Raw genomic sequence first — 19,469 nt, forward strand, 5'->3', positions numbered from 1 at the left:
CAAAATTTTAATCCACCTATTCGAATGTAAGTTCAAATGTGAGATTTATCACAACTCAGCCATGGAAACAATTTTAATTTGAATATTTGCCACCTAAACCCTGTCAAGATCATGTACAAGTCAATGGCAGAGGCCCAAGAGCCATTTGGAGATGTTATTAATCTTCCCGACATTCAGGTTTTTTTCAGGACATTCAAATTTTTTATTAAACAAGCTCCCAGTTGAATTGTGAGTATATTTGAATTTTAAAAAAATTCACAAATTCGAAATTTGATAAAATGTTCTTCTAAATATCGCCTCTCCCATGGTCAACAACAAAAAACCTACAGAATTGACATGGGTAAAACATATTAATGATTTATAATCAAAAGCTATTTTGCTCAATTCACGTGTTTTACCACGGCAATTACCCTCGCCTTTAATGGCAAGGTTATTTTCTGGCGCATTGTAGTGGCAGAGGCTATTTCCCACAACACAGGGGGAATATTTGTGCACTGGTAATCCAATTCTCTGCTTCGCAAGGACCAAACATGGAATAGATTCAATTGTTTAGCTCAAGAAATATCAAAAACTACAAAGTTTTCATAATTAAAACAATAAGGGAAAGGCTTAGCGCATCCCTATTCACTGAACTAGTAAAGATAGGGTGTACTAACCCTTTAAAACAGATGCCCTGTATCACACATGAAAAGTAATGAACTATATTAAAAAACTAATATGTGTGTTAATTTCAAAATAAAATGGTAGTATGCAAATCCACAGCTGACAATGCTATATTGCTGCTGTATTAAATCATATATCAAATACCCCTGAAGAACAGGCAATACTAAATTTGTAGAAGTTACCTAAGGAATTCTGCAACTAAGCTGTTGTGTATGTTTCGTTGTTTCTTTCATTGCTGGCTTTCTATTCTAACGCAAGGAGCAATGCAACGTTTGGTCAGTGATATACTACATTTGTAACTGGAATAACTGCTGTTCTTGTCATTTATATTGTCTAATTATTTTCTAGTCGGATATTACATAATGACCTAAATAAACTAGAGTGAAAAATAAAAGAAAACAATTAAAAAAAGAGTTGCTGTGTAAAATGAGTAAATGATTTGGACTAGTAGCACACTTGCCAGTGCGGAGGCCACTTTGCTGTATTTCATGCAGTCCATACAGTGTGCACCGGAGCATACAGCACCTGTCTGTACAGAGTAGATTTTGGCTCAGAAAGTTTGCATTTTCATACCACTATCCAATCTGTTTATATCCCAACAGGTGATGGCATGTCTGTAAATTGCACACAGAACGTGCAGATCAGCCTTTTCTCCATCTGCATTTCTACACAGGTGGAGGAAACACAGAGTGTGCCACTAGCATTATATGCCACCACATCTATGATTGTCTTCTTGATCCCACTGCTACCCGAATATTTAATTCTTATTTAGTAAACCCCAATCAGAAAAATGTAGCAGCATCTGAAATCATTTTGTATTGTACAATACAACCTACATTGAAAGCAGGAAGATACAGGAAGACCTACAAGGCGATATCCGACATACATATATATACACAGTATGATTAATGATAAAGGAAATGACAATAAATCAAAGAAAATCCAGCCTTGACTCACTGTCCCTATACCCACACCCTGTTATTTCCTGAAGGTAAAAGCTCTCAAAACTAGAAATGTCAAAGGTACCATATCTACCTAGAATGTGCCTTATCTGCCAAACATCATTTTATGGGATTATGACACAGTATAAATATATATTTTGGACAATGTCTTTAATCATTTATAATTCAAATACTACAGTTTATCGTGCTGCACAATGTGTACAGTTTCACCCAGATTTGCTTAAACTTGTTCTAGTGTAAAACCTGACAAAAACCCAAAAAAATAAATATAAAAATGACAGAAAACTTCTGACATAACTTATACCTGAGGAATTAACACTGCAAATGTGATGGGCAAGTAAGTTGATTGGGGTCGGGGGGGAGGAAATGGATGTTTAAGATTGTGGATTTTTTGGATAAAAAGTTGTTACACACTGAATACAAATTAGATACATGCTATTCTGCAAAGTGAGTCTCTAGAAATACAATGTCAGTCTATCAGAGGATATGCAGTTAGTAATCTTCATTTAAGTCTAAATTATGCTTCACTTTTTTAAGTTCAGACATCTGAAATCCAAGTAGCACCCGCTGTTTATGGTTCTTGAGAGCTTTCATGCACATGTATCTCCTTGTGCCCATACATGAGGCAACATCACTTTTCCACATATCTAGCAATCTGGACAGCAATTCTATCTCTTTTTTGCTCGGATATGGCCTTGCGTTAAAATATTTGACCAAAAAGTCTTTTTTGTAGTCATAGGAAGTTTCAGATTGGTTTGGGACCAAAGCAAGGATATCAAGAGAAAGTTCTTCATGGCTTTCTGAAGAGTCAATGTTAACTTCAACCTTTCTTCTTTTTGAAGGCACAGGCAACTCATGTTCCACATTATCTGCAATATTTGCTTGAGGGGTGCATTTTGTCTCTGCCTGAGAAAGTGGCATTCCTTTCTCAACATTATCATCATTAGTAGACTCCATTCCAGAGCTGCTATCTTTAGGTGCATTCCGGCATCGAAGTAAGTGCACATCAACAGCTGAGAGTGTCATACTTCCTGTATAGACACCACAGCAATGGACACATTTAAACGCTGGCATTTTCAATATTGTATGAACTGTTGGCATTATATGGTGCCTATCTTTTAAATGTGCCTCATACCCTTCTGTGTTAGATAACCCACAGTTGCAAAAGGGACATTTTGCACTTGGCTGGTCACCTAATAAAGTATTTTTATTCTGGATTTTAATGTATATGGGAGCAGCAGAATTAGTTCCTGTTACTACAACAAGATTTATATCTTTGTCGCCAAGCTCATCCTTTGATGCTTTGAAGTTGAAATCAAAATGGTGAAAATGTACATTGCCATTTACATCACTGGGGATTTCAAATCCTTTCTTGGAAAAGTCTGGATGTATTTTCTTTTTGCCCAAATGCATAATTTTCATGTGATAGACAAAGTTCTTCAGTTCATGGAATACAGCTTTGCAGTACAAACACACCATGCCATGCATCAACAGATGTTTTAAAAGTTCTTCTGATGCCAAGCACCTGCAAGACAAACATCTAATGCAATTTTCTTTCAAAACTTTCAAGAAAGAAGCTTGTGCTGCAATAGTTACACATTGTGTCATTTCCATACTACTTGATTTAGGTGTCACTTTTGCATTTCGTCCTTTGACATGAGCAATTTGCATATGCACTTCATAAACATTTGAAGGAAAGAGCTCATCGCAAACTGGGCACATCTTCCATATTTTAGTCTCTTTACCAAATGGACCTGGAGTGTTAAGGCCTGAGCTTTTCTGTTGGGGTGTCTGTATCACCTGAGCAACAGGAGGTGATGGTGCAACAGCAGGAGAAAGTGAAACTTGTATTGCTTTATCTGGCTGTGAATTTTGTACTGGTGCTTTTGGAGGGTTGACAGCAGGAACAGGACATGGAGCCACTGGCAAGGTTACAGAGATTGGAGCAAGGGTATATGTAGGTATGCCATTTACTTGTTTACCGGTTGGAATGAGCTGCCTAAATATTGGGGCTGTGAGGAAAGTGTTTTGTGCAGAATTATCAGATTGATTTACTGGGAAAACTGCTGACCGTATTGCTTGATTCATGTTGATGATATTGGGTTGCAAAGTCTGAGGAGGACAAGCAAGTACTGCCGGTTGATTTACAGGAAGCAACCCCCCAGGCAATGTTTGATTCATAGGAAGAACAGCATGTTTTATAGGAGTTTGAGCCGTGGGAAGGACAGCAGACCTTACTGTAGTCTGAGCTGTAGGAACAATACATCCGGGAGGAAGGACTGTTGCAACAGGCTGGTTAACTGGAAACCTTTGGGATACAAACACTTGCTGAGGAAGGGATGCTTGAAGGGTAATGTTTGGATTCTGTGGTAGAGAAGCAGTTATAAATTTAACTTGATTATTCGGGGAACTTGCAGCAGGTGATTTAGGGGTCAAACTCCCTGAAGAAGTTGCGACAGCAGCTAGTGGTGGTACAGCATTTTGGGCATGGGTAATAGACGTTGCCATTGCTTGACTAGGCCCATTTTGAGGCACAGTAGCTAATTTTATGGTGTGATTAATTGTGATTGGAGCATTTGATCTGGGTACCAATTTTTTAGGAATAAAGTCTATTTGCTTTGTTTGCATTTTTCTAATTTGTTCCCTACTAGTTTCTGAAATGTCAGCCCTCAGCTTTTGTTCCAGGTCTCTGTGTTTTTCAGATGTTAGAATATGGTACACCAGTCGGTCATAAGAGCTTGCAGTCGAATTACATTTCTTGCAATAAAATTTATCAACGGGCTGGAGCTTAAAAAAAGAAATGGTGGATTTCAAGCTTATATTTGCAATGTCTTCTTCTGTTTTTTCTCCAAAAAATGAAACAACTAGGTCTTCATAATGGGTCATAAGAACATGCTTTTTCATACTGTAGTATAATGTGTCTGTATAAGGACATTTGGTACAAGAAAACTTTACAGTCAGATGATTTCTAGGTACATTTACATTCTCTCTTGTGTTATTGGAAGGGTTTTTTCTAGTACTTGAGTGAAATATTCTCATGTGTTTTACCACAGTTGTTGACTGTGAAGTAAATGGGCAGCTGGGGCAAGTAGCCATAAGCTCTTGCTCCCTTTCATCATCATGATAGCGTTTTAGATGACTCTTGAATGAAGAAAGTAACTTGGTTGAAAATTTGCAAAGACTGCAGCAAAATGTCTTTGACCTGTAATCCTATAAAAGATGAAAAAAAAAAAAAAACAATTAGCAAGACAGCCAATACTTAACATAATATATTTAATTTAATACTATAACATATAACTATATGTTTATGGAACAGCTTTTCCCTAATGTGCAAAATGATGCCCACAAACATGCACCAACATTCGGTATTAATGAATAGAAGATACTGTAGATGTAGAGCTAAATCTTAGTTTCTTGGCTCCCATTTAGTGGTTTTGCTAAATTTATTTGTTGAAAGTACAATTTACGATAATGTACAATTTACAGTCATTCTTTATATTAACAAATACTTCATGGCTTGGGATGGAACCACAGCCATTATGGATATAGTTATAAAAATGTATTTATAAATCAGAAAATATTCCCCAGCACAATCAGAGTGTTTATATATCATATATATAAGCATGGATTAGTGTTGTGTTGGCTGGTCCCTTCAGTAACATTGGGTACCTTACAGTAAATGCTTTGTATGAACAGTTTTAACATTGTTTTAATTTACAGTGTGAAAAAGGAGGTATTAAAGCCCTCAACTGTGCAGTACACATTTTTAAATGAGTAAATAACAAGTGCAAATTATTACATTTAGGGAAGGGATTGATGGCCAAGGCATGCAAATATGTCTATATTTTAGTTATCACAGAAAAACTTAATTTCAAAATAAACATGTATTTTATATTAAAATGTAAAACAACAGTGTGTTATGGTTAAAGTTCAGTACGTTCATATGAATTGTCTTGCCTATTATATATTTTTTTCTTTATTAGGAACTCTGACACCTTCACATGAATTCCCTACCAATACATTTTTACACATTTGTGGAATTTCTGACATATTACCCTTTAGCATTGTGGCAGGATATTGTACAGGAGATCTGGACACTTAAGTAGAGAACTCCGGCTAATCTATTCACTGTTGGTAAGGCACTGATTTCCTGTTGTGGGTTTTAAACTCAGGTGTTACTTGAGTAGGGGGGGGGGATCATAGATTTACTAATGATCATACAATGCACTGCAATCTAACTATATGTCTAAAAGCATGGCTAGTATATGGTGTGCAATGTTCCTTCTTTGGTGTGATGCACACACCAAATTTACCCATTTAAGTGTGCACACTGTAAATAGTACACAAATGAAAACTACTGCAGACACACAGCAGAGGCAGCAGAGAGAGGGTGGTAGAAGAGGGTGATCCCTGCTTGCTTAGGGAAAGTGAAATAAATCATTACTGTGTCAGCAACCCTATTTTCTGTAAAATAGTCTACATTTTAAAAAAGCATAATTTTTTCACAAAAGCATTTCTTGGGGTTTATTTGGACACTGTCAGTATAGCAAGTCTACTGTAGCTAAAGACAATGAAAGAAACTGGGTGTGTGAACTTGCTTCTCATTATTTGAGCTACTTTTGATTCTCAAATTAGACTGACGACATAAGTAAAGATTCAACAGCAGAGAATAGCTTACACATGGACAAAAACATTCAGACTTGGTTAGGCAGTGTGTTGGATTTCTACCTTAGTGACCAACAATCAGTATGTGAGCAAGCACAGCCAATTTTAACAGACCATAAGTCAGTGGGGCTCATTTATTAACGCAGCACAGCGCTGAAAAGGTTGCACAGGTTAAACTTTTGCCTAGCACATGTGTATATTTAAAAATGTAGCACACAAATGTTTTAAAGTGCAATTAATGTCCTACTTTGAACAGGAAACTGTGCATTTTCGGATGCAAGACATGCAATAAATAATGCTCACACACTAGCGCTACTGGCCACAACTGCGTTAGAAGTACGCCATAAACGTAAAAATATCAATGCTGCTGTGCCGCAGTTTAAGGAAGAAGTTAAAAGACCAGTAACATAAAAAAAAAAGTTTTAAACACCAAGACACTTTTAACTTTAAATTCACAACGTCTTTACTAAGAAATAACTTACCGATTCTCTGCTTGCACTCCTCATCAGAAACGGTGACAGGTAGACGATCCATCGTGCGGCGACCCATTTCTCCTCCCTGGCTATCTCCTATAGAAGGCAGGGAGGAGAAATCGAGCACCGCACGACGGATCGTCACCCTGTCGCCATTTCTGAAGCGCAAACAGAGAAACAGTAAGTCATTTCTTAATAAAGACTTTGCGAATTTAAGTTCAAAGTGTCTTGGTAGTTTTTTTTTCGTTAAGTACAAACAAATTATTAAAAAAATTTTTTATGTTACTGGTCCATTAAGTAGGTACGTAGGGAAATACTGCAGGAAATGCCTGTTTGCACTGCTTAACCTTATTAAGCTATGGGTTCCTTCACTGTTTGCAGTGTGTCTACATGATAACCATAACTAATGTAAAAAGCATTAAAAAAAAATTAATAAATAAATAATATATACACATAACACACATACAGGTATAACCTATCTTTCCGTAATTTAGATCTTCATATCTTAAGTCTACTAGAAAATCAAGTAAACATTAAATAAAACCAATAGGCTGGTTTTGCTTCCAATAAGGATTAATGATATCTTAGTTTGGATCAAGTACAAGGAACGGTTTTATTATTACAAAGAAAAAGGAAATCATTTTAAAAAACAATTAATTATTTGATTATAATGGAGTCTATGGGAGTTAGCCTTTCCGTAATTCGGAGCTTTCTGGATAATGAATCCCATACCTGTAGTATATAGTTATTAGAAAAAGTTAGTATTTTGTTATAATCCAATTCTTGAGCCACAAAGATGGATTTTGCAGTTTACTTTGTGTCTCCAGAAATCCAGAAACACTATTACAAGGCGTAACAACTAACCACAATCTTCACATAGATACAGGGTAGAAAAGACATAAGATACATGTTTATATTACTGTACTCACTGACTTCTATGGTTTATATACTTGGGGTCTTTAGTGTATAATAAATCATATCAAGCACGCATAGCCACTGCAAAAGTTTATACAATGAATAATTTACTACCCTGTTGTAACATATTAGGATATTATAAATCACTAGGGCGTTCCATGGCCAAAGGCCAAGTGCTTTTATACAGGTCAACTCCAAGTTGGCTTATTGTACTCCCTGTTGCAAAATGAGTATATATTATTAATTATAATACACACATTTCAGTGAAAAATCACACCACTAAGCATAGATCATAATGGGTGACAATTAATAAATATATCATTTACAGGATATTCATGGCTATTGTGTTTTATGTGTATTATGCAAAAGGACTCTCCTGGTATATCTGCATATATAGATTATAATAGGATAGTATTGCTACACTGCTGCATCTCACAGGCAACATCTGTTATGTAACACACTATGCACAGAGATGAGCTTTTCATGACCCATAGATTATTCATTCGTTCTGGCTGACAAATGTACTTCAGTTACATCCAGGGAGGTTCTTAGCAAAATGAGAACATAAAATTTAAGCTTTGGGAATTACCTGCAAGCCTTGGACATCAATAACCAAACTTTATTAAATTAATTAGTATTTAATAGGTAGTTCATTAAGTGAACTAGCCAAACTTCCTGAGATCAAATTCATATTATGTAATCCATCAGCTTTTATTTGGATAAAAAACAAATAGACATCAAGCTGATTGTGTGTTACATGATATCATTTATAAACTTAGTGGAGGCTTGCAGTATAAAAATAATCATTTCAGCAATGTTTAAATGAGATGCACAGAAAAAATAAGGCAATATTCTAATAAAGGCAATTTCTGAACAGGTCACAAAGCTTGTTTATAACACTTCACTTGAAAATCTGTGCAACCACTAAAAGAAAAATGGAGAAGCGCAAGATGCTCTCTTCTTCTAATCTAATGGCAATTTCTAGCGTCAGACATACATTTCTGCGTCCATTAGGTTCCCATAGCGAGACATCCTCCCATGATGTACTGGAAACAGATTTGTCTCCTGGATTAGAACTGTTGATTTCCTAGAAAAACAAAGAAAATATACATTTTGATTATATGTTCTGTATAAATAAGGCAAGGTTGCCAGTTTTCAATGTTCTTCCAGTATGCAACAGTTACAAGTCATGCAAACAGGAAAGAGCATCAGTCAACAAGGTATAATTCCTATATAAGGGATATATCTATCCATGGACATCCCATAGTGGGGCAGAGCAACTAAAAAGCAATATGATTTGCACTGTCCAATTTTGATCTGTTTGTTTCTACTATTGTGCCCCAAACTGGGTGAGAATAACTAGATGGTGGTGTATTTTCTGCAAATAGAAAATGTCTTGTAAGGAAGACCCAGTTACAAGTGCTATTACGATATCAGAAATGTCATAGCTGCTAAAGAACCCCCCCCACAAATGATTATGTGAATGGATAAGGCGTAGCAGGTTTACAATCAAGACACTTTAAAGCTCTCTCTCAGATTCTGCCCATTAACCTCCACTGCAGGACAACCCACATATTCCTCACCATTTTAGTGTCCTGGACCCCTCCAGGTCACAATTATCAGCGGAATCAAGTATCAAAGTAATGTATATCAGGAAAACTGCCCCCTATGATAGCCTGGTATTAGAAGTGTAAGGGGCTAATTTAATAAATAGTATTAGCTGCTTGCATAGTAACTGATAGCAAAAAGTCTGCAAGTAGCATTTAATTGTCAGCTGTTTAAAAGCAAACTTCTTATTGGTTGGTATAAAACTGCGAAAATAGAATTGGAAAGTAAACTATACAAATGGTCAAAGATCCCCTTAAAGAAACCTAAACACCATGCATTATACGTTAAACTACTACATGGCCTTAAAGCAGTAGTGTTTTTAACATATTCTATGAACAGGTCTTGTGTTGAACATAATTAAAACAAAAGCCAAAAATAATGAAGTATCTATGGCTTTTAGGCATAGCTGAAATTGAAAGTAAAGTTACTACTTCCTGTTCATAGGAGCACAATGCAAACAATCAGCAGTCCACTGAAAAGCCCTCTGTATAATGAGAAAGCCTAACAAAGGCTGCAGCTGGTGAAAGGGAGCGGCTTGTCAATATGGAGAGCTTTTCAATGATGTTGTTTTTTTTTGTTTTGATTAAGGTTTTACTTTCAGTTTCAGATTTTGTCCTGTTTAGTGGAAGACTTTGTGTACCTTCAGAACATGCAAATCATTTATATCTGCTAATTAATCCTCACACCAACTACATCATAACTGAACTTGTAAATAAGAAATGGCAGAATCCCCTTTGTTTTACCTCTTTTCGCCTCTATAGTTTCAGATCCTATGGTACAGGGGTGAGTGGAGCCTAAACAGAACTCAAGCAAGCAGGCCGTCATCACATCCCCATCTGCCCTTACTTTATGAATTGTCATCACATATGATTGGTCACTTTACTGTAGAACCGGTTGTAATTATTGCTGGGGTAAATAGAGTAAGTTCCAATTTTCATTCTGTGCTTAGTATGAACTAAGCAGCTTGTTAGCATGCTACAACTAGACTGAACAATTTTCGTGAATGAAAAATTCCACACTCTGAACTTCTTGTGCCCCATATGTGAAATATTATTGTATATGGGGATGGGAAAGTTAACAATTTGCCTGGCTGACCAGCAAGCTCCATAGCTGCTTAAAGGGGAACTAAAGTCTAAAAGAAAATAATGCTAGAAATGCTGTATTTTGTATACTAAACATAAACGTGAACTTACTGCACCACAAGTCTAATAAAACAAATGATTTCTGCTTTCAAAGTTGGGTGCAGGGGGTCAACATCTTGTAACCATGTAATACATATTTGCAAGACCAAGACTACGCACATGCAAAGTGTGGTCTGGGCTACTTAGGTATTGTCATAAAATATTAAAACAGCACAAGTCAAATAATATCTGCCATAGAAGCTGATTAATAAATCGGAATATGCAGACTGTACTGGGTCTAGATACATATCTACATGGTCGCCGGCTGCTCTACAGGGAAACAAACAAAGCTGCTTGAGTTCTGGGAAGTCAGGTGGGGTATAATTGTTTCCCTGCAGAGCAGTTAGGGACCGTCTGAAGTTTCCTATCTGCAGCTGTCAGAGCAAGTAAAAGGAAGGGGGAATTTCACTTCATACAGTCATGTTTCTTATAAAAACTGCACACTTTTTTTAATTAAAGTATATTGGAGATAGATTTCTCTCATTAAATAAAGTAAAAATTGTATTTATTTATTTTTTTGCCTTTTGATCCCCTTCAATACATGTTTCAATGGCTAAATCAAGTCTGCTGCTGTTAACAACCAGAGGAATGGCATGTAAATTAAATGGGAAAGAAAGGACCAAGTACAGATGTACAATTCCTACTATACCTTTTTAGCATGTGAAGTAGTTTTAACATTACTCACGGAGATTAAAACACAGAGGGGGGAGGCAGAGCCATTTAAAAGGAAGATCTTTGCAAAAAAAGGGTGTTTACTGCCTCTTGAAAGAACAGCTTGCAGGTTTATTTTCTTCATTAGAGACCTCACCTACTGAGATCTTTATAGCAAGGACTTTTTAACCCCTTTAAATCCGCTGCATCTGTCTGCGCCCAAGCTGATGCAATGTATCCAGGTGCAGGCACATAGAAACGTGGAAGCGGATTTTTGGCCCACAGTCCAATATCCGCTACATGTGACAACCTTGGTCTGTTCAATATATAAAGTTGCTACAAGAAAGTAGCCTGCAGCATACACAAGAGCCATACTATAGGTGACTACATCTCTGGTGCCTGCAGTCAACAAGCTAAAGGGGTTGTTCACCTTCCAAACACTTTTTTCAGTTCAGTGGTTTTTAGATTCACCATAAACAAAGACTTTTTTCAATTCTCCCAAAATTTAAGTTTAAAGTTCATGTCTGTGTGGTTTTAGTCTGGCAGCTCAGTGATCCAGGAACATCTGAACTGTTAACTAAATGTAGCAAATTGTGATAGATTAGCCATTACATTTCTCAGCAGCATCTGTGGAATATTAGCAACTATTGTATCAATTCTAACAGCTGCCTTTAATGAAACTCAGGGATTCTGCTCAGTAGGGACAAATATAACAAATGTATTAACTAAATATATCAATTTAAAACAGTTAAAGGAATAGTTCAGTGTGAAAATAAAAACTGGGTAAATAGATAGGCTGTGCAAAATAAAAAAACATTTCTAATATAGTTGGTTAGGCAAAAATGTAATATATAAAGACTGGAGTGACTGGATGTGTAATACAGTAGCCAGAACACTACTTCCTGCTTTTCAGCTCTATAATTCTGAGCTAGTCAGCGACTTGAAGGGGGGGCCACATGGTACATTTCAGTTCAGTGAGTTTGTAATTGACCCTCAGCATTCAGCTCAGATTCAAAAGCAACAGATATGGCCCACGTGGCCCCCCCTCAAGTCTCTGATTGGTTACTGCCTGGTAACCAGTCAGTGGAAGCCAAGAGAGCTGAAAAGCAGGAAGTAGTGTTGTAGCTGTTATATTAGATATCCAGTAACTCCAGCCTTTATACATTACATTTTTGCCTAACTAACTATATTAGAAACATTTTTTATTTTGCACAGCCTATTTACACAGTTTTTATTTTTATACTGAACAATTCCTTTAAAGAGACGGATAATGAGACGATGACCCCCCCTCACCCTTTCAGAGCTGCTTTAGAAATGGTAAATGAAACGTTACACTTCAACTTAAGAAAAACCATCACAAATAAAAAATGGAAAGTAATGGTAAAAAGTCTATTTTTGGTGAACAATCTGAAAACAAATGAACTGGAAAAAGGCATTTGAAGGTAAACAGTTTTCGATTCAATGTTTCACTATAGAAAACTAAATGTTACACACATTATGTTATACACATTACTGATAATTCTGTAGATCAACATAAAAAAAATGACCTGCAATTAAATTATTCCAAAATTCAGCAAGAGTCAACTGTAAGTGTCAAGCACAACTGAAGCCACTGGTGTAAGCTATAATAAAATAAAAAACAAGACATATATGTGAGTGGCACACAAAAACAGCATCACCAAGAGCAGGAGGATAATCCCAGAAACACAGGGAAAGGCTTGAAAGCTTAGCAGTTTATCCTGGATAGCATGCCGCCCCTAATAACTTTCCACCCTAGGCCCGGGCCTTTGTGGCATCGCAACAAATCCGCAAATCATGCAACAGCTGCAACACACACACGGAGTAAGTTCTTCAGGCTAACATTTGGAGGTGATGGTTTACTTAGCAACATGCTTATCAATATTCGTGCAATCATGGGGTAGAAAAAACAACAACATTTTCTTGAGATAATGTGTGAAAATTTATAAAAAAAAATTATTAAAAGGGTTAAAGGGATACCGTCATAGTAAAACATGTTTTTTTCAAAGAGCAAACTGATTTTTTTTATATATTTAATTTTGAAATCTGACATGGGGCTAGACATATTGTCAGTTTCCCAGGAGCCCCCAGTCATGTGACTGATAAACTTCAGTCACTCTTTACTGCAAATTTAAGTGATATCACCCCCTCTACCACCCAGCAGCCTTACAACAGAACAATGGGATGGTAACCAGATAACAGCTCCCTGGTAGATCGAAGAACAGCACTCAATAGTAAAAATCCAGGTCCCACTGCGAACCCTATTCGGTTAAATTGAGTAGAAGAAACAATCGCCTGTCCAAAAGCAGTTCCACAGTGCAGCACTGGCTCTTTCTGAAATCACATGACCAGGCAAAATGACCTGAGATGGCTGTCTACACACCAATATTACAACTAAAAAAATACACTTATTAGATCAGGAATAAAAATTTATATGGTGGGTGATTTTTTTGCAGTGTAAACAGTGTAATTTAGAAATAAAAACTACTCCATAAAATAATCATGACAGAATCCCTTTAAACATAAGTTAAGACAAAAAATGCAAAATTGCAGTTGAATTTTCATGCAACCACAAAAAAACTGATTTTTGGCACATTTCAGATGCTGATTTTCAATATTAGTAACTAAGTATTAATAAGTGTGCCTCTTAGTGTCGTGAATATCTTTGGAACTACAGTTTTTTGTTTTTTTACTTCACCACTTTTATCCATAGCCTGTATTATGAGCAATGGTGGACAGCCAAATGTTGGGCCAGAAAAATAGTTCTAAGTTCCAAACACCTCTAAAGGATTTAGGGGTTCATTAGAAGTAAAAACTTTTCTTCTGCCAGCACTGAACTGGATTAACTGTAATGACAACTTTTAGTGTTACCTTGTATATGCTTTCCAGACATCTTGATATAATGTATACACAGGCACTCAACCATTATGTTTTCTGTGCCACAAAAAAATGTGATGTGTGCCATAAGTAATAAGAAAATAACAGCAATGCTCAAAAATCAGAAGAGTTAAAACATTTTTAAAAAAAACATACAAAATATAAAATTATTTGGAGAAAGGTGTTTGTGGGGGTCAAATTTGCTAAAAATATGTTAAGTCTGGTTCTCAGTAATGGAAGGATTGACACTCCAAGTAATATGGGGGGGGGGAATAACACAAGGAAGCAATAGCAGGGAGAACCTTGCAAGTTTATTATGACAAGTGGAAAATTTGAGGGGCAAGCTCATTCTTGAAGGATCACTGCATTTAGGGCACCTAATTGAGCTTTCCTATACAGCCTTGTAAACACCCCCCTCACTGACAGGTGGAAGACATTATCTCTAACTTTTTTCTGTCAATAGTTTCCCACTGTCAGGCTTGTTTTAACTGTGATACACTTAAATGAAAACTTTATACCAAGTGTAGGAGCCCATAACAATCATGGAGTATTTACTGGTGAACTCAAAATATCTTAAATATTACAACAACATCTGTCAACTGTTGCTGACAACAATAAGATTTTGAAATCCATAAAAAATAAACAATTAGACAAAAAATCTGAATATACCCTTAAACATTCTCATTACATTGTGTGTACAGTGTAGTACTGTGTAGCTGTGATAAAGGAGTCACCACTACAGGTATGTGACCTGTTATCAGGAAACCTGTTATCCAGAAAGTTCCCAATTATGGAAAAGCCATCTACCATAACAGTACATTGTACTTAATCCAAACAAATAAATAATTAATCTTTTAAGTAAAACCAGCCTCTGGTTTATTAAATGTTTACATGATATTCTAGTAGACTTAAGATATGAAGATCTAAATTACAGAAATATCCGTTATCTGGAAAAAACCCAGGTCCCCAAGCATTCTGGATAACAGGTCCCATACCTGCATTGGAGAAAATAGCAGTAACCAAGAAGGACAACATGCCATTTTTAAAAAGATGTTGTATTACTGCAATTCTGCTGAAGAAGAGCAACACTGAGTAAAGTACTGTAGTTTTGGTGAACACAATTCAGTTTGTGTGTTTCTATGGCGCAACATGCTTTCTGGTACTCGTCAGGTTTCCTTTCTGGCAAACAATATTCCTGCTTTATGGCAGAAATGCTAGATATACACTCCAGATAAGGTTTCAAAGGTCATCCCCATATGTAATAAAAGACACTAAGTTTGCCCAGGTGCAGTAACTTATAGCAACCATCTGAGAGGCTTCTTTTCATTTACATTGCTGCATGGAGATGGTTGACTATAAGCTAACAGACTTTTAGTGAAAAATTAAATGGAATTTTTGAAGTTTATACTCACCTCTAATAATTCTCTACAGCTTTCAAGGCCAATCTGAAGCAGAATTTGTTTAACCCTTTTTCTTGCTTTTCTAATTTTTTCCAGGCTGTTAACGGGTGGTTGGAACATTTTGGCAGCGGTGCTGAAAGAGAGAAAAAGTTCAGAAGAATATTTTGGGCTAGGCTGCTACACAAATCACAGATTGATGTACACAGTATAATGGAGACCTAGTTATATCCACTAGAACAGAATAAAATAAATTAACAGCACAATGTAATTTTTTTTACCAACCAAGCAAGATTTCAGGGCCCCAACTACAGTAAAGAGCTGAATATTATGTATAATGGTGATGCTACCCACACACAGTCGTACAGTTTGTCATTGAATTATCAGATTTGGACACTTCTCAGCCTGCTTAAAAATACTGATGGAGAAAACACAGGCTGAGAGAAGCAGATAAGCTCAGTGCCCCTGGTGCATTGATATGAACCCAGTCAGCCTTTGTGCGCTCACACACAGCAGAGCTGAAGAGAAGGTCAGCCCAAATACGTGAAAGCAGGCATCTCCGGGATGAACTCAGCTTCGCAATGTGTGAACACACACAGACCCATGGTATTCAAATCAATAGAAATGAGGCACTGAACAGATCTGCTTCTTTCAGCCAGCAAAATTATGCTGGCTGACAACAGTTTGAGCCTTCAGCCTGTGAGCTCATAGCCTTAGCAGTCATGTTGGGCTTTGGAGTCTGGGCAAAATTCCGGTATGGTGGGGCAATGTTTGTATCAGGGACTTTGCTCGATCACCCCTGTCCTTATTCCTATGGCTGCTTCAACCTGTGTCAGTGATAAACATAGGTCTGAACGCAGAAGGTGGAATATAGCAATACTTTGAAGCAAAATTTATACTAGTGCAGGATAACAATAAGTTATATTAAAATTCACTGAAACCCCTTTGCACTGAACGTCTTTTGGGGGTAAGTACGTACAAGTGATTTTGCCCCATCCTTACAAGTGCATTTGCTCAACATTGTTGGTGTTATTCTAATGATGCTTATATGCCTCGGTTTTTAAATAAGAACAAAGATCCCCAGGTAGATACAGATCAGGGTTATGGATTAACCAAACTTCCCCAACAAAGCCGCACCTGTTGGAGGACTTGAGTTTTTAACACCTAGACCAGAGATAATAATGACACTGTGAGGGGCATCTGTCACTTCACCAAAACCGTTCATTAAGCCTTTTTTTTTTTTTTTAATCCAAATCAACCCAATGTGAGAGTTTTGGCTCAGCAGACACTTATTTCAGCTTTGACAGAGTCATTGCACTTTCCTTTACCTTGAGCCACTCCAGTATGGAGGATTAATCCTACTAAAAAAATAATTTTTCCCAAATTTCAGTGTAGTATTAAATATCCTTCTACTTTAACTGGAAACTATAGCTGTTAATAATGTTGGTCTCCATAAAACTATTTCACATAAAAGCCTACACTTTTGTTTAAAGTCTTTTTATGAAAAATAATCAGTGGTTAATCCCATATTGAAACACTGCCATTTAAAGTACTAAAGTCCGCCCACCAGTTCTTTGCTTACGAGCACGTGGCTCACAAACAAAACTATGATGTAGTTCAAGTCAAAACCGTTGCGCGTCAACACTATTTGGACGCCCAATGACTTTAACGCCTGCATCAAGATTGAAGCGGGTGTCAATTTTCGCAAATTTTTCGGCGAAACGGGAGAAATTTGCCCATCACTACCTATGACCAAACATGAAGGCTGGGTAAATATGTTAGGTGCACCAGATCTGATTCATTCTGACAGTTTTGTCACTAGCAGTACTACTCTGTTTTGCGGGTCATTTTCCCCCACTAGTTCTAACCTACTCTATAGCCGGACCAGTATATCTAAAATACAATCATTTATGAATGAAGCAGCTCACAGAAAATGATCTCACTTTAAAAGGCAAAACCCTTTAAAGGGATACGGTCATGGGAAAAAAAAAAAATTCAAAGTGAAAGTCTGCTGCTCCAGCAGAATTCTGCACTGAAATCCATTTCTCAAAAGAGCAAACAGATTTTTTTTATATTCAATTTTGAAAACTGACATGGGGCTAGACATCTTGTCAATTTCCCAGCTGCCCCAAGTCATGTGACTTGTGCTCTTATAAACTTCAATCACTCTTTACTGCTGTACTGCAAGTTGGAGTGATATCACCCCCCTCCCTTCCCCCCCCCCAGCAGCCCCAGCATCTGGTAGATCTAAGAACAACACTCAATAGTAAAAACCCATGTCCCACTGAGACTCCTTCAGTTACATTGAGAAGGAAAAACAGCAGCCTGCCAGAAGGAATTTCTCTCCTAAAGTGCAGACACAAGTCACATGACATGGGGCAGCTGGGAAATTGACAAAATGTCTAGCCCCATGTCAGATTTCAAAATTGAATATAAAAAAAATCTGTTTGCTCTTTTGAGAAATGGATTTCAGTGCAGAATTCTGCTGGAGTAGCACTATTAACTGATGTGTTATGAAAAAAAACATGTTTTCCGATGACAGGATCCCTTTAAGGTGTTCACTCAGAACAACTCAGGTGTATAGGTGGTATAGCTGCAGGAGGCCCATTCTTTGCTGGGGGGTCCAGGAAAGCAATATTTAGGTATGGGATCGGTTATCCAGAAACCCGTTATCCAGAAAGGTCGGAATTACAGAAAGACCGTCTCCCAGAGACTCCATTATAATCAAATAATCCAAATTTTGAAAAATGATTCTCTTTTTCTCTGTAAGTAGGGACGCACCGAATCCTGGATTCGGTTCAGGATTCGGCCTTTTACAGCAGGATTCGGCTTCTGCATGGCCGAACCGAATCCTAATTTGCATATGGGTAGGAAATCACGTGACTTTTTGTCACAAAACAAGGAAGTAAAAAATGTTTTCCCCTTCCCACCCCTAATTTGCATATGCAAATTAGGGGTTGGATTCGGTTCGGTATTAGGCCGAATCTTTCGCAAAGGGTTCGGCTGAATCCAAAAAAGTAGATTCGGTGCATCCCTAAAACTAAGATATAATTGATCCTTATTGGAAGCAAAACCAGCCTAGTGGGTTTATTTAATGTTTACATGATTTTCTAGTAGTCTTAAGGAGTGAAGATCCAAATTACAGAAAGACCCGTTATCCAGAAAGCCCCAGGTCCCGAGCATTCTGGATAATAGGTCCCATACCGGTACTATACAGTTTAGTTGGACACTGCTGTTCCCATTAGCAATGTAACTGGCCTGACAAGAAGCAGCCACTAGACAAAGCTGTGGTATCAGAGCATCCAGTTAATGCAGGAGTAGTGGTGGCTGGATACAGGGAGAGGTACACACACACAAACACAGCCAGCCCAGTCATACATAGAAAATTTCCAGAAAATGAGGAAAAGTCAAAGAGAGCCCAATAGAGGCTGATGGTAGTTGTAGTTCCCTCCAGCTGGAAGGCAGCAGATTGTGAAGCGCACAAAGAACAGTGGCGCGCGCTCCGCACATAGCTGTCACATCGCAGTGGAACTGGCGGATATAAATGTAGGACTAGACAGTTCGCGCCTTCCGCAGCACATGGTACAGCCCCAGTGTTGCCGCTGCTTGGGGGGATCAGCGTACTTACCAGAAGGCACTAGATAGGGAACTGCTCCTCTTGTGTGCGCGCTATCCGAGGCCGCCTCCTCCTTTATTATTATTCTGCTCGTTTTACACCTTCTCAATGGGCCAGTGTATGCAAATCTCCCCTCCCCCGCTGTGTGCGTGTGTTCTATCTGCCCCAACACCGTGTGGGTGGATCCGACTGCGCCCGCTCCGCTCCTACACGGACCCGCCACCGACGCTCCTTCCCCCCAATCACTCACTGCCGCAAAATGGCGGCCGAGTTGAGCGCAAGGAAGTGACGTCAAATACCCTATAATTAACATACACACTGGTGGCCAATCAGACCACGCCTTGCTTTACTCAATATTTGAGGGGACTATATTATTTCACTGCAATGTGGGTATTTTACACAGAACATAATAATTAGTAGAATTTGGGGTTCAAACTTCCCCC

At 37.7% G+C, this 19,469-nt stretch overlaps 1 protein-coding gene across 2 annotated transcripts; it reads right to left on the reverse strand.

Annotated features, from left to right (window-relative positions):
• Window positions 1-1,758: 1,758 nt before the first annotated feature.
• On the reverse strand, window positions 1,759-19,361 carry adnp2.S (ADNP homeobox 2 S homeolog). Of its 2 annotated transcripts, XM_018223571.2 has the most exons (4): window positions 19,039-19,336; window positions 15,426-15,546; window positions 8,676-8,765; window positions 1,759-4,835 (listed from the first exon to the last, which is right to left on the reverse strand). In XM_018223571.2, exons 2-4 carry the CDS (start codon window positions 15,531-15,533, stop codon window positions 2,118-2,120), a joined length of 2,916 nt encoding a protein of 971 aa, XP_018079060.1. In that variant the 5' UTR covers window positions 15,534-15,546; window positions 19,039-19,336; the 3' UTR covers window positions 1,759-2,117. The 2 variants fall into 2 exon arrangements, with proteins under 2 accessions (XP_018079060.1, XP_018079061.1); XM_018223572.2 differs by lacking the exon at window positions 8,676-8,765 and having other exon boundaries at window positions 19,039-19,361.
• Window positions 19,362-19,469: the final 108 nt, after the last annotated feature.

The sequence above is a fragment of the Xenopus laevis genome, chromosome 6S (genome assembly GCF_017654675.1).
Source record: "Xenopus laevis strain J_2021 chromosome 6S, Xenopus_laevis_v10.1, whole genome shotgun sequence".
NCBI lineage: Eukaryota > Metazoa > Chordata > Amphibia > Anura > Pipidae > Xenopus > Xenopus laevis.

Coding starts and splice junctions, on each gene's coding strand:
- adnp2.S (XM_018223571.2), bottom strand. CDS start 15,533: ATGTTCCAACCACCCGTTAACAGCCTGGAAAAAATTAGAAAAGCAAGA. Junction 8,766..15,425: donor GCTGTAGAGAATTATTAGAG/GTGAGTATAAAC, acceptor TTGTTTTTCTAG/GAAATCAACAGTTCTAATCC. Junction 4,836..8,675: donor AACCTAATGGACGCAGAAAT/GTATGTCTGACG, acceptor CATCTTTTATAG/GATTACAGGTCAAAGACATT.